Below are 14,353 nucleotides of genomic sequence, written 5' to 3' on the forward strand. Positions count from 1 at the left end.
TCTATTTTTTTTAGCTTAGTATTTAAATTCAAATAACAACTTTATACATAAAGAAATAAAGTGCAAATTTCTTTTTTAGCAATCTTAAAAAAAATATTTTGTTACTTTGTTTTTAAAATTTAAATATAGATTTTATGCTTTACAAAATAAAGTCTATATTTCTCAAAAACAATTCGTATATGAATGATTATTATTTTATAAAGTTTTATTTGTTAAAATCCTAATTTATTATTTAAAAAATAATAAAATGTATATTTTGTTATGTTGCTGTTCTAAATTCGACTTTATTCCGTATTGAAAAGAGTATATATTACCATAATTGTAATACGAAATTATTTCAAGTACATATTTAGGTTGCTTTTTAAAATTAGACCTTAACCCATATAAAATAGAGTACATTACCTTATCTCCATTAGTATGATACTGGTATGTCTTCAGATATGTTCCGAGACAAAGTATCTCGCAATGTGGACAACTTCTGTCAGCTGTACTCCTTAGGAGGTGCAGCATATGTATGAAGTCTTCGGCCACGTAATGGTCTTCTTCCAAAAAGACCACCATACCTGAAAAAAGGTTATTATAGGAAGTTAAAAAAACCAGTATTAGCTGACCTGCTACATAGTACAAAATTATTGATCACGCAGATCTATGTATACTGGTTGTTTTTTAGATAGTTTTAAAAAATGTATGGAAGAACCATTATCACACAAATGGTTCAATAAACTTAAAGTGGTAAAACAAATATCTGATCTAAGAAGAACTATCGTTCATTACATATCATTTACTAACCTAGTTCAATTTTTAATGGTTATAAAGTTGTGCAATTTAATTAAAACCGCCACTTTATATATTTTCCTCACTATCATAGTTCAAATAAAATTGGTAATTCAAACAGAAGAACCAGTGTACGAAGAACTCTTCTTTAATACTGTTTCCTCAATACCATAGTTCAAATAAAATTGGTGTTTCAAACAGAAGAACCAGTGTACGAAGAACTCTTCTTTAATCCTATTTCGTCAATACCATAGTTCAAAATATACTAGACTAAAACGAACCATCGTCTCATACTTTTTCTTTCGTACCACAGCTTAAGTTACGCTGGTAAACAAACATTACCCAATCTAAGAAGAACTCCTATCCAGTATATTACCTTCCTCAACGTAGTTCAAGAAACACTGGTTACCTGTATGTCCAGCTGTACACTGCAACTGATTGAATATCCTATTCGCCTTCCACCACCAATGGTGTTTGGTCTGCGTGTACTTCGCCTCGCGATAATGTCCGTGAAGGTCAGGATGGTGCGCGTTGTTGCATTTCAACTTTATTGCCCTGGAAATAGAGGTTATTATTGATTAAAATGATTACTACGTAAAGATATTGATGCGTATTTTATGATATGAACTTTATTGCATGAAGTATAGAGGTGGTTATTGCTTGAAATGATTTCAGAATGTCGTTTTATACTCTCTTTTTAATAGATTTCAACCTTATCGTTTTACAATAGAGTTGGTTATTGTTTGCAGTTATTTAGAATGTTTTATTAGATTTTAAATTTATTTCGTTAATAAATAAACGTGATTATTGCTTGAAATCGAATTTAATTGAATTTCTTATTTATTGCATTTACCGTAGAGTTGAATTTTGTTTGAAAAAAACTTTTACTCCGAAATCACTGTTATCTATTAAATTTCAACTTTATTTAATAAAGAATAAAGGCGATTATCAAACAAATAAGTAACATACATTACACAAAAATATTTTCTTTAAAAAAATCTTTTTTCCACAAAGCGAATAACCAAACATTCCTATAGCAGTCACATCTGTCAGTGGAAATGGGTTTTAATAACTTACTGTTCAAGTCGTACATCTCTCGGACAGTCGTTGGGATCGACTCCAGGGAATTCATTAGGATGAGTTTGTATTGAATACGGATAAAAAATCTGCATCACCTGGAAAATTTGTGGAGAAGGGGTTTTATTTTTAGGTATCAAATCCAAACCTATCGATTCGAACCCAGGACATACAGATTGGAAGTCAACCCCTGAGCCAACAATGCTCTTTTTTATTACCTTATTTTACTTACCTTAGTAAAATCTATGCTTCGTACTAAAGAATTAATCTCCTCGTCGTAATAATCATGAGAGAAGACTAATAAAGTTTTATCAATATCTCTCGCCTGGGCCAAAGACACGATCAAGTGACGTAGGTATGTAAGTCTAGTGTGGACCTGAAAGGAAACATAATTTATTATTAATAAAAAAAAAGTATAACACTCGTAGGACGACGAATCAAACGGAACTTCACTTGTCAAAATCGGTTCAGATATTTTTTTTTATTGAAAAAGCTAACGCTTGAACACGATTCCACCTGATGAAGTGATGATGTGGTCTAAAGATGGTACGCGCTAGCTTTGTAAGTGCTTATTCACTTTACTCTTGAAGGTGTCAACGTCGTACTTGGACAGAAAACTGATGTTTGTTGAGTAGTTTAGGATCACAGATCATAATGGAATTGATACAAACACAAATGCACTACCTCAAAAAAACTCATAAGTCGGGTAAAAGTAAAAATAATTTTTTTTTGCACAATTTTTTTTAATAACCTCTGAAAATGGATGAGTTTTAAAATGAAAATAATACATTAAATTTAATTTTCAAAATCAAAAATTTATAAAACAAATAAATATATAAAAAAATATTCACGTAAAGAAAATAAATTTGGCAGAAAATTTATAACTATCTTCATAAAATAAAAATTAAATAGTCATCACAATGACAAACGGTCAAGTCAATGTCATTTGTAATTTTTATGTTTTATATTGCACATTTTACAATTTATACACTTTTTACATTTTTTAATTAAATTATATTTTAAATAAAAAAAAAAATGGGTGAAACAAAAGAAAAAGGCGGACAGGTAAATTATATTTATAATATTTAGAAAAGTAACAAAATAATTCACATTACCTTATTCCAATTAAAATGTTACTAATATTATAAATGCGATATTAAAATTGCAAAATATAAAACATAATAAACTAACAAAACATTTACATAAACCTTACAAATACAAAAAAACTTTTAACAACTATTCCCTTAACAGTCAAACATTTCACATATTTAAACCGTAAACCTTAAACTAAATTATAAACATTAATAAGCCGAGACACCTTTGGTGTTAACAGCTATTTCAAAAATCTTTCCAAATTTCATCAAGATCCTTCTACAGCAGTAGAGATAACAAACGAAACGTTCGTGTAAGCTCTTACCGTTGCCACAACAGTAAAACAACATCGCGTGTCAATATACAACTAGCGCCATCTATTGATAGAAATTTTAACTACAACCCAAACCGTCGTTCTGTACTTTGAACGTCATATTTGTTTATATCAAACAGCCTAAAGAATAATATTACGATACTGGAAATTTTCTCCCCCCCATTTTCAACCCCATATAACGCTTTTTAGAAGTATCCTTCAACAGGCTCTAGACTATCTGTGTATTAAATTTCATTTAAATCGGTCCAGTAATTTTGGCGTGAAAGCGAGACATTTATAATATTAGTAAAAATAAGTAATAACAAGTTGGCAAACGAACTATCGGTCAACTGATTTCACTAAAATAGTGAAGTTACTATCCAGATATATGAAACAAGTTAAAAGATGCGTTACGCATTAAAACATACTCGAAACTAGTTGTCTCCCGCGACTCTGTCCGCGCGTAATTAAAAATATTGTAGCCTCTATGTTCTCCCAGATTATGTTACATTTCAGCGGGATCTTTTTAATCGTTGGGGACACCTTTTAATAAACATCCATCCATCCATATATCTAAGCTTTCGCATTTATAATATTAGTAAGATGTTGTTAAGGGAAGATAGTAACTAGTTCCTGGGGCACACAGTGCATCATGGGTAATTAGCTTAAAAATTATCTGCAGTTCAGCACACGACTGACATGTGTGAAGCAGATCAGTGAACCGGTTCCCAGCTCAGCTTAATTTTTACCTGTATAATTCGAGCTCCGAACTGTGAGTCACCAGACAGCTTACGTATTGACTCAAAGTTAAACTACATTTTGTTGAGCTGCAACTCAACGGTTCAAATCTAGTTGTCAATTAGCCCATCTATAATTACAGGCTACTAAATCTAAGCGTGAAATAATTATTCCTCGTCGACAACCATCTGTAATTGTACCGGAACGAGTTCCCGTTTATATAACGCCTGATAAAACTACGTGCATCAAATGTGGATGCTTTCCTAAAGATACTTATGTTAAGAACAAGTGAGTATTAGCTAAGGGCGCGTCAGTGCCCCCGCCAAAAGCATATCTATCTATCTATATATATAAAAGAAAGTGGTGTTAGTTACACTATTTATAACTCAAGAACGGCTGAATCGATTTGACTGAAAATTGGTGGGCAGGTAGCTTAGAAACCAGGAAACGGACATAGGATAATTTTTACCCCGTTTTCTATTTTTTAATTCCGCGCGGACGGAGTCGCGGGTAAAAGCTAGTTCTGGATTAATGTAAATTACTTGGTTTGAAAATTTCGTTGGTAATATTACACTATTTATAATTAATTAGCTGTCGCTTGCGACTCCGTCCATACACAATTAAAAAAAAACATAAGTAGCCTATGTGTTTTTCCAGATTATGATCTAAATCTGTGCTAAATTTAATAATTTTTAGAGATACCTTCAAACAAACATCCATCCATCGAAACATTCACATTTATTTAGTAGGATTACAAGAGCACAATCAATTTCGTTGTTAATTCGTTCGTATCACATTTTGCACTCTTCGCGCCTAAATCTGGCGTTTTTACTTTTTTTATATATCTTTTTTATTTAGGTGAAGTTATTCTCGGTGGCCAGTTATTACATTAAACAAATTAAATACTTCTTTTTTTATATATCACGTTATTATAAATGTACTATTTATTATCTTACTAAAATTATAAATGCGAATGTTTAGATGGATGTTTGTATGAAGGTATCGCCGGAACGGCTGAACGGATCTTAATGAAATTTGGCACAGTTTTAGAACATATGTTTAAGTTGTTTTTAATTTCGCGCGGAAGGAGTCGCGGGCGACAGCTATATAAATAAATGTTCAAATAAATATTAAATATTTTATTACTCTTGCGCCTATTATATTAGCGCCATCTATTGTTCATTATTGACTGACCATAGAACAATTCTTGGTTGAGGTTTTTTAAATTTTTACACATTTTGTGCCTTACCATAAAAAATGTATTGTTTCAAATACATTTTAGATTAAACTACTATTTGTATTATTAAGCTACCTGCCCACCAATTTTCAGTCAAATCGATTCAGCCGTTCTTGAGTTATAAATAGTGTAACTAACACGACTTTCTTTTATATATATAGATTTATTTTATTAAGTTATTTATTATTATTTAGTTATGTCATTTTTTGTTACTGACTTTATATGTAGATTTGGTGTATAATAGTTGAATGGGGAATTGAACTCACGACCTTATGTTCGCTAGTACTCTTAACTATTAGGTTATGGGTAATAAATAGTAACCGAGAACATATAAAATAGATAAATAAACTACTTTGATATGTAACTCAAAAACTACTTTTTAGTTTTTCCCATTCCATAGGTAATAACCATCATTTATACGTTTGGATTAAAAAAATACATTTCCCTACAATACGCCCCTCGCCCTTAGATCTAGCCTACAACGTTATTAGTCTAAGGGCTTATTAATCGTAAAACTCCAAAACTAAATTGTTTTGTTTATTTCAGGAAGTTACTACCATGTTTAAAATCCCCGTTAACATTGTACGAGTTGTCAGCGAAGGTTGTTGATAATCTACCTTTGCCTGATGCGTTTACATGGAGTGTTGAAGATGTTGCTGACTGGATTTCAAATATAGGATTACCACAATACAGAGTAAGTTTAAGACCTAAATTTATGGATGGATTGTATGAATAGTAACAAGGTGTTAGTAACCCTTAAGTGGCCTTTAACTTGTAAGTGACAGCTGTCATGTGCGCACATTCATCTATGTCAGAAATGAACAATGTGTATGAATGTACCTAGTCCTTTTCGAAATAGTTAAAGACTTTCGACAGTTTATTATAATTTTATCTAAATACTAGCTGTCGCCCGCGACTCCGTCCGCGCGTATTAAAAAAAAAAACTTCCTATAACGGCTGGATTACACTTTTTTTTGTTGTGTTTTCTATTGTCAGGAGAAGGTTCTTATGACGGAAAAAATTTAAAAAATTTAGATGGATGGATAATGATGTTTGTTTGAAGATATCTCCAGAAAGGCTAAATGGATCTTAATATAATTTTGTATAGATATAAAACATAGTCTGGAAGAATATATAGGCTACATATTAAGTTTTTTTTTTAATTCCGCGCAGACGAAGTCGCGGGCGATAGCTAGTTTGATAATATTTCAGGAATGTATAGTGGTTAATTATATCAATGGACTCCGATTGTTAATGCTAGAAGACCCGTCAAAGTTACATCTAATGAACATACGTGATTTCGAACATATAAAGGTAAGTAATTCGAGTGAAGTTAGCGGGAAAAGACCAAAGAGTATGCAAGTCGTCAAAGATTATGTAACGTAAGTTTGTAGAAATAGTCAAAGATTATGTAACGTAAGTTTGTAGAAATAGTCAAAGATTATGTAACGTAAGTTTGTAGAAATAGTCAAAGATTATGGCATTAAGAGATTATAGATTGACAAACTTTTGGGGCAAATAAACGTGAGTTTTTGACCACTAAATTGATGAGATTATAATCTCAGAAACCCAAGGCCAGTGAGCATAATTAAACTAAGTTATAACAGTTGCCCTTGTCAATGTTAGTTATGAGATCTCTGTCGAATTGTAGATGTTATGTTTACATATTTACTAATTGAACCTCAAGACCAAAGATTATGCAACATAAGATAGTAGAAGTAACCAAAGACTTAGAAGATGACGTAGAAGATGAAAATCATAAAATAAGAAAAATGTATAGAGCAAGATCTGTTACTTTTTAGATAGATTTTTATAAAACTATAGAGTAGTTTTCACTTATAATTATAGGAGGTTTAATCCTCTAGATATTTATTTATATGCAAGATGGTGTCAATATAAAATGTACCCTATGTTCCAGATGATAACGTCGAAAGTACGTCAGCTGTATAGTACAGAGTTCATAAGATTTGCTCGGAGTATCGGTCTACCGCGAAGGAAACCACTAACTCATTGTACATGGTTCAAATCTAGGACTGGTCCTAGTTGGGGTATACGAAATAATTGGACCAGGTAAGATGTTTTTTCTGTCGCACTGCTGGATTTTGTATATATCCGTCTAGCTCAGTGATTGTCAAACTTATTTCTTTCACCGCCCCCTTTGAAAATCAATTATATTTCAGAGCGCCCCTAATTTTTATTCAGCCCTAAAACTTAAAAACCACAATTTCATTACTTTAATTAATTTCAATGCCCCCCATTTTTTGGGCCCCTTATCGCCCCCTCCTAGGTTTCAAACGCTCCCAAGGGGGCGTTATCACCCACTTTGGGAAACACTGGTCTAGCTCTTTACACGTCACGTAAAAGGTGAATACTTGCGATCACGGAAGACATGTTCTTTCTCTGTCACATAGCTTGTGTATATCTGCCTTGCTCTTACGTCAAATGCGTTTAAGGCTAACTTCACATGATCATAGAGTAACAATATGTTACAGATGCGACATTTTACGTTGGATGAAAATAATTATGCCGGAACCTTTACACATGGATCATTGGGATTTAGTTTGGTATGTATTTTACTATTTTTGATTTCTTTTTTATACACAAAACAATTATAACGTAATTTTTTTTTTAATTTTCAGGTATCAAAAACCGGACTTTCCAAAAGTTAAATTCGGCAGAATACATATACCTAGACATGTTACATATATACCACATTATATACCTAAAGGCGAACAGACGAACGAACGATTGGTAAGTTTCAAATCGACATAAAACATCGTCATTTTTATAATCTGTCTACACTCTAGAGATTGACAATTTGATGTATTTTTCAACTTTAATATATACAAACTAATTTTCTTAGAAATTTCACGTCTGCCTGTTACACATTTGTTTAATCCATAGTAATATTATAAAGGGATTTTTTTTTGTATGTAACAGATAAACTCAAAAACTACTGGACCAATTTAAAAAATTCCTTCACCATTAGAAAGCTACATTATTACTGAGTGATATAGGCTATATTTATTACTAGATTTTATTTTAATTCTGCGTAAACGAAGTTTCCGGATTATTCTTTTCTTCCAGGTAACAAGAAAATTCCGTCTCTTAACCGGTCTATCAGAGTCTCAGCACAAGATTTGGGTAGAAGATACGACATTAAAAGAGAAAAAAAGACTACCAAAAAAGAAGACTAAAAAAGTCCAGAAAAAGACCTTCCAAGTGTCCGATAGTTTGATGCCTAAGAAGATTAACCTAGTCGGTCTAACTGGGAGAAATCTGATATTGGCTAGAAGAAAGTTACCCAAGACTAAGTTTATGCCTTGAAATAAAATGTTTGAATCCCGAAAGTGTTTTAAGCAAATTCTTTGGTTGAAAATGACCATTTACCTAAATCCAATATTGCGTAGTTTAGTTTAACTTTGGATAGATGTTATTCATCATCATCAGCTCACTATTCGTCCCCACTAAGGGTCTCAGAGTCTACCCTAAGTTAGAGATGACTATGTTATAGTCAACCACAGTCAAGTGTAATGACTTCACACATATCATTGAATTTCTTCTCAGATATGTGCAGCATCACAATGTTTTCCTTCATCTTAAGAATGGATAGATATAAGTTGGGTTAGATTGTTATATTTTCTACCAAGGAATCTGTGATACTTCGTTGTACACATCATTGTCGGACTAAGAAGAAAGAATAACCTATAATCGGCCCAATCCTTTCGGAAACTACACGGAACTAACGCAAACTTGCATACGAACGGACTTTCCCTTCCCACCTTTTACTTTAAGAAAAGGATGGGATGAGGAATTTCATTTGATAAAGGAGGGGACGCATATGAAGTAGTAAATTTCTCTTTCTACGCGTCTCCTCCTCCGTCAATTAAAGGTAGTTAAAGTATCTTCAATTACAAATGTCTATGAGCTACGGTCGCTTCGTCAAATTTAGGTTTCGCCATCTTTTAATATAAAAAACAGACAAAAATTCCAATTTTTCTACATCATCATTAGTCTCGGTTCATCCACTGCTGAATGTAGGTCTATCCCATCGATTGCCATAATCCCTGCATCCAATGTAATACCACAACTTTGACCAGGTCATTTATTCATCTTGCAGAAGGCCAATTCCATTTGGAACGAAGTTCCTTATCGCGCGTTGTGAAAGGGGGCTAGACGGAAAAAAATCTTACGAAAAGTTGTCACGACACTTTTTGCTTTAGTAAGTATGTTAACGACGAATGAGCGCTACTTCACCATGGCAACGACGTGACAATATATAACGAAAATTCATAGAAATAAAATGTACTTCTTGTGAAGACTTAAGTTTTTTATTCATAGAATAAACATTGGTTCCTTCACTACTTAATTGAAAGGAACTTCGTTTCATTCGGGTGTCCCAACACACCTCTCAAGTTTTTTTTTACACAATTTAAATTTTGTAAAAAATAAACTTATACAGATGGATAAGGACAAGTTGATGATGATGATGATGATTTAAATTATAATTTGAAACATATACTTTTACCTGAATAGCAATTATAATGGTATCGTTCTGCACCGGGCCGAATATATCTTCGTTGTATATTGTCTGTGCTTCATTATATCTCTGGATAGCTCTTCGAATGTCAGACACGTTTTTAGCATTGGCTCTCTCCGTTGAATTAACTGGAATAAAAAACAGTTTAGAAAGAAAAACATGAACGTAGACCTGGAGATAAGCATCGAATAATATGTATGTCTTAAATTATTCAAACTTTCGTGAGACATTATCATTAACTTATATAGAAACGGCTAAAACACTCACGTATATATCCGGTGTCGGCACCGACTAGTTTCGAGTCCTTCGGGGGCCCTTCATCAGGGTGAGTGGGACTGGTATTTCGCGGACGCGGCCCGTCGCTCACTGATGAAGGGCCCCCGAAGGGCTAGAAACTAGTCGGTGACGACACCGGATATATATACGTGAGTGTTTTAGCCGTTTCTATATAAGTTACTTCAGTCATCAAAAAAAGTTGTAATTTGGATTATAAATGGTCACCAATAGATCTTGAATTGTATTTATCCGACTGACTAAAGGTTGTTTTTCTCTCGTATGTAAGTTTGTTTTGATGTATGTGTTTTATGTATGTAAATTGCGTTGTGACGGTCTACCGCCGATACGACTGAACAGAATTTGACAAGTGAGGTGAAATTTGATTCATCTTATTCCACAGAGTGTCATAGGGTATATAGGCACAAAACACATAGTGGACGTGGGAGAAATTCTAAAAAAGAAACGAGTTCATATCTAACTCGCCATAACATATTTTTCATTGCCAAATATTTTTTTTGATGTTTTCAAACATAGACTAAAATAAGAAAGTGTTACTAACAGTATTTTAAAATAATTTAGATTTTTTTAAATCTTTGTTTTAAAACGTCATTAGAGTCTCAGTCAGTCTTGTTTTTTGGTTTTTTATAAGTTAAAAGCTTGCAATGTATGTAACTTAGTTCTCGGAATTTTGCATATTAAATTTAAAGCAGATATCTTCAATCGATTGAGTTATAATTTTCTATACACGTGTAAATTGTGTGATTATACAATATTATGATGACATGGTGATGATCTGATGATGGAACTGGAAGGTGGTCATAGGAACTTCGCTATGTCTGACACAACCTCATCGAATTTCGGCTCATTTGCTTCCATTTGACTAGTACTTCTCGTATATATTTCGTCAGTATAAATTTACCTGTAATATTCTTGTAATGTACTGTGAGGTATTTATGCAGTTCAGGAGGTACCAGCGCCAGCACTTGTTCTGACGTATCATTCAAGTTCATCAGCTCATCTGAAATAATAGACAATTATTTGATACCTCTGAACTCTTATAAATGGACAGGCTATCACACATGGTATTTTGTGCCTGGTTGATATTCGCCATTTTCATGCTCAAGGTTGCGGTTTATAGCGGTGGTGAGATTACGAACTAATACTAGATATGGAATTAAATCAAGAGAACGTCGGAGGCTCAGGGGTTAAGCACTCGACTTGTAATCTGCTGGTCCTGGGTTCGAATCCCGTCATGTACCAACGTGTTTTTAGAGTTTCGATTTACATATGTACATTTATCTGACGTTCTTACGGTGAAGGAAAACATCGTGATGCTGCACATATCTAAGAAATTCAATGATATGTGTGAAGTCAACCCGCACTTGGCCAGCGTGGTTGACTATGGCCTAGTCACCCCTAACTTGGGGTAGGCTCCGAGCTCCTCGGTGGGGACGTTTAGTGAGCTGATGATGACGATCAAGAGACGCCTTTAAATTGGTACCAAGCAAAAGCTGTCAAATCCAAACAAAGACCAATCCATTTTATGAGATCAGTGTTTAATATATTGCTATCCCTTACGTTCTTATTGCAAAAAACAGACACAAAATGTGTTAAATTATGCGCCGACAGCTAGTAAAATTAGCGTAGTTCGGTATTTTAACATAAAATACGACAAAAGTATCTAAAAAACAGACATACTATGTTTCAGTTTATCAAGATGTATGAATATTTCAAACATAAATATATACATACTAGCTGTCGGTCGCGACTCCGTCCGCGCGGAATTAAAAAAAAAAAAAAAAAAAAAACTGTAAATCTAAACCATTCTCGAATCTCCACGAACACACACAAAAAATTTCATCAAAATTGGTCCAGTCGTTTAGGAGGAGTTCAGTCACATACACACGCACACAAGAAATATATATATTAAGATATAAAACATATACTGTGTATGTTTGTTAACGACAATAATACACAGAAAGCTATAATATTCAATGCTATATTATGCTATAACACCAACACTATCATATACCATATATTAAACCATGTTTTTAACAAACGGAATTGCGAGCCGACATTAAGTTTGAATGAATGCATATTTATAGAACTAGCTGTCACCCGTGACTGCGTCCGCGTGGAAAAACTTAACAAGTTGCCTATGTGTTCCCGTAAGAACGTCGGATAAATATACATTTGTAAATCGAAAAACACATTGGTACATGGCGGGATTCGAACCCAGGATCTGCAGATTGCAAGTCAAGTGCTTAACCCCTGAGCTAGCGACGTTCCATACATATAGCTTAGCATACAGTGTACAATATACTTAAGTAGTTTATTATAAAACATGCTTAACATGCGAAGTATTGATACCTGAGCTCGAGACTTGCAGTGACACTTATATACATACTGTTATCTCTTTCTTACTCAGAGATAATGTAAGGGATGGCAATAGTAACAAGAGTGAAGTTCTCCGGTGAAGAACCTTCTTGTCTGCCACAATATCTTCTTTAAAATCTTTTTTTAAAATATAATATCCTTGAAACACAAAACATGTATACTGGCTGTAATACTAATATAAATGAGCGAGACCTATTCGTGCAACAGATGTTGTTGCTGCTGGCGTATACCTCTGTTAAAGTACACACATCTTACTAATATTATAAACTAGCTTTTACCTGCGACTCCGTCTGCGCGGAATAAAGAAACGTCCGTCTCCTAGTTCTAAGCTACCTCCCCATTAATTTTCAGCTAAATCAGTTCGACCGATCTTGAGTTATAAATAGTGTAACTAACACGACTTTCTGACTATATATATAGAAAATAGATGCGAATGTTTAGATGGTTGTTTGTTTGATATCTCCGGAACAGCTCAACAGATCTTGACGGAATTTGACACAGATGTAGAACATAGTCTGGAAGAACACATAGTCTATTTATTACTTATTTTTAATCCCGCAAGGACGGTGTCTCGGGCGACAGCTCGTATTTGATAAATCCAGATATCCATGTTCAAGTTATCTTGTTATCTTCAGTATATCATGAGACATAGATAAGAGATAAACAACAGAACAAAGACCCATAACTGTCATTCAAAATTATCAACTGAATCTCAACAATTTTACATTGATATATATAGATAAAAAAATCCTACTATAAAAGTTATTACAAGTATTGGTTTATTGATAAGATTACTTTTATACGAACAGCCAGCTACTTTGACCGCATGATATTAAAAAAAATCAAATCTATATATATAAAAGAAAGTCGTGTTAGTTACACTATTTATTACTCAAGAACGGCTGAATCGATTTGCCTGAAAATTGATGGGGAGGTAGCTTAGAACCAGGAAACGGACATAGGATAACGTTTACCCCGTTTTCTATTTTTTTTTATTCCGCGCGGACGGAGTCGCGGGTAAAAGCTAGTAATAAATAAAGCCACAAATTGTTGAATCGTCTCTTCGGTCAGTACAGCAACAGTTAAATGTTGAGATTTGCTCCGCCATCTTGAAAAATGCAACAACTTTTCTTGCGATTATCTTAACAAATAGATTTCAAGCGATTAGTTTTTGGGACAAAATAAAAAAATGTTGACGACACGTGTCTATATAAGAACCTCTATCATATTATATAGCACAAGTCGCTTAGCGACTACAATCGCAGTTTGAAGTTTTCCATAGCCTTGTTTGCGAAGGACATTACAAACACGAAGACAACGTTACTGAAAGATAAACAATACAATGTCGTTTATCTGTCGCCAGCGACTAAAAAAAACCTAATACGTAGTCTATGTGTCCTGATATTCTACATCTATGTCAAATTTCAACGAAATCCATTGATATGTTCTGTAGATACGTAGTAACAAATATATAACAAGCATTCGCATTTATAATATTACTAGCTTTTAGTCGCGACTCCGTCCGCGAGGAATAAGAAAAAATGCACACAAGATAAAAAAGTTCCTATGTCCGTCTCCTAGTTCTAAGCTATCAATTTCTCCCCATCAATTTTCAGCTAAATCAGTTCGACCGATCTTGAGTTATAAATAGTGTAACTAACACGACTTTCTGACTATATATATAGACGTAAATATAAGACTTATTTACAAAAACATTCGTTTATTTTATTTTTATTATATGTATTTCGATGGTGGAGCATCACGGTTATATTTAGACCGGTCTACCTGCATAATTTAGACCGTTATTTATGCGAGACCTGAAATTTTGGTGACTTAAAACGAAGTAATAAAATATCATATTTTATACGATAAAATCCATTTGAGTATCAAATAACAAAGCTAATGACAT

At 33.4% G+C, this 14,353-nt stretch overlaps 2 protein-coding genes across 3 annotated transcripts in view; one reads left to right on the plus strand and one right to left on the minus strand.

Moving 5' to 3' along the window:
• Nucleotides 1-14,353, minus strand: part of LOC106709226 (alpha-1,6-mannosyl-glycoprotein 2-beta-N-acetylglucosaminyltransferase) — a 36,511-nt gene that overhangs the window by 8,470 nt on the left and 13,688 nt on the right. For both annotated transcript variants that reach the window (XM_045685423.1, XM_045685422.1), the window contains exons 3-8: nt 10,967-11,065; nt 9,760-9,899; nt 2,084-2,227; nt 1,852-1,949; nt 1,184-1,329; nt 403-563 (exon numbers count right to left, since the gene is read on the minus strand). In XM_045685423.1, the coding sequence (XP_045541379.1) occupies nt 403-563; nt 1,184-1,329; nt 1,852-1,949; nt 2,084-2,227; nt 9,760-9,899; nt 10,967-11,065 (788 nt within the window). The remainder of the gene's footprint in view (nt 1-402; nt 564-1,183; nt 1,330-1,851; nt 1,950-2,083; nt 2,228-9,759; nt 9,900-10,966; nt 11,066-14,353) is intronic.
• LOC106709236 lies at nt 7,572-8,573 on the plus strand. Its single transcript, XM_014500996.2, has 3 exons — nt 7,572-7,795; nt 7,871-7,982; nt 8,319-8,573. Exons 1-3 carry the CDS (start codon nt 7,674-7,676, stop codon nt 8,556-8,558), a joined length of 474 nt encoding a protein of 157 aa, XP_014356482.2. The 5' UTR covers nt 7,572-7,673; the 3' UTR covers nt 8,559-8,573.

Source organism: Papilio machaon, chromosome 29 (genome assembly GCF_912999745.1).
Source record: "Papilio machaon chromosome 29, ilPapMach1.1, whole genome shotgun sequence".
NCBI lineage: Eukaryota > Metazoa > Arthropoda > Insecta > Lepidoptera > Papilionidae > Papilio > Papilio machaon.

Bases quoted from the DNA above. Each gene is read 5' to 3' on its own strand.
- LOC106709236 (XM_014500996.2), top strand. From the start codon at position 7,674: ATGCGTTTAAGGCTAACTTCACATGATCATAGAGTAACAATATGTTAC. The intron at 7,796-7,870 runs GTATGTATTTTA...TTTAATTTTCAG, and splicing joins GATCATTGGGATTTAGTTTG to GTATCAAAAACCGGACTTTC. The intron at 7,983-8,318 runs GTAAGTTTCAAA...CTTTTCTTCCAG, and splicing joins AACAGACGAACGAACGATTG to GTAACAAGAAAATTCCGTCT.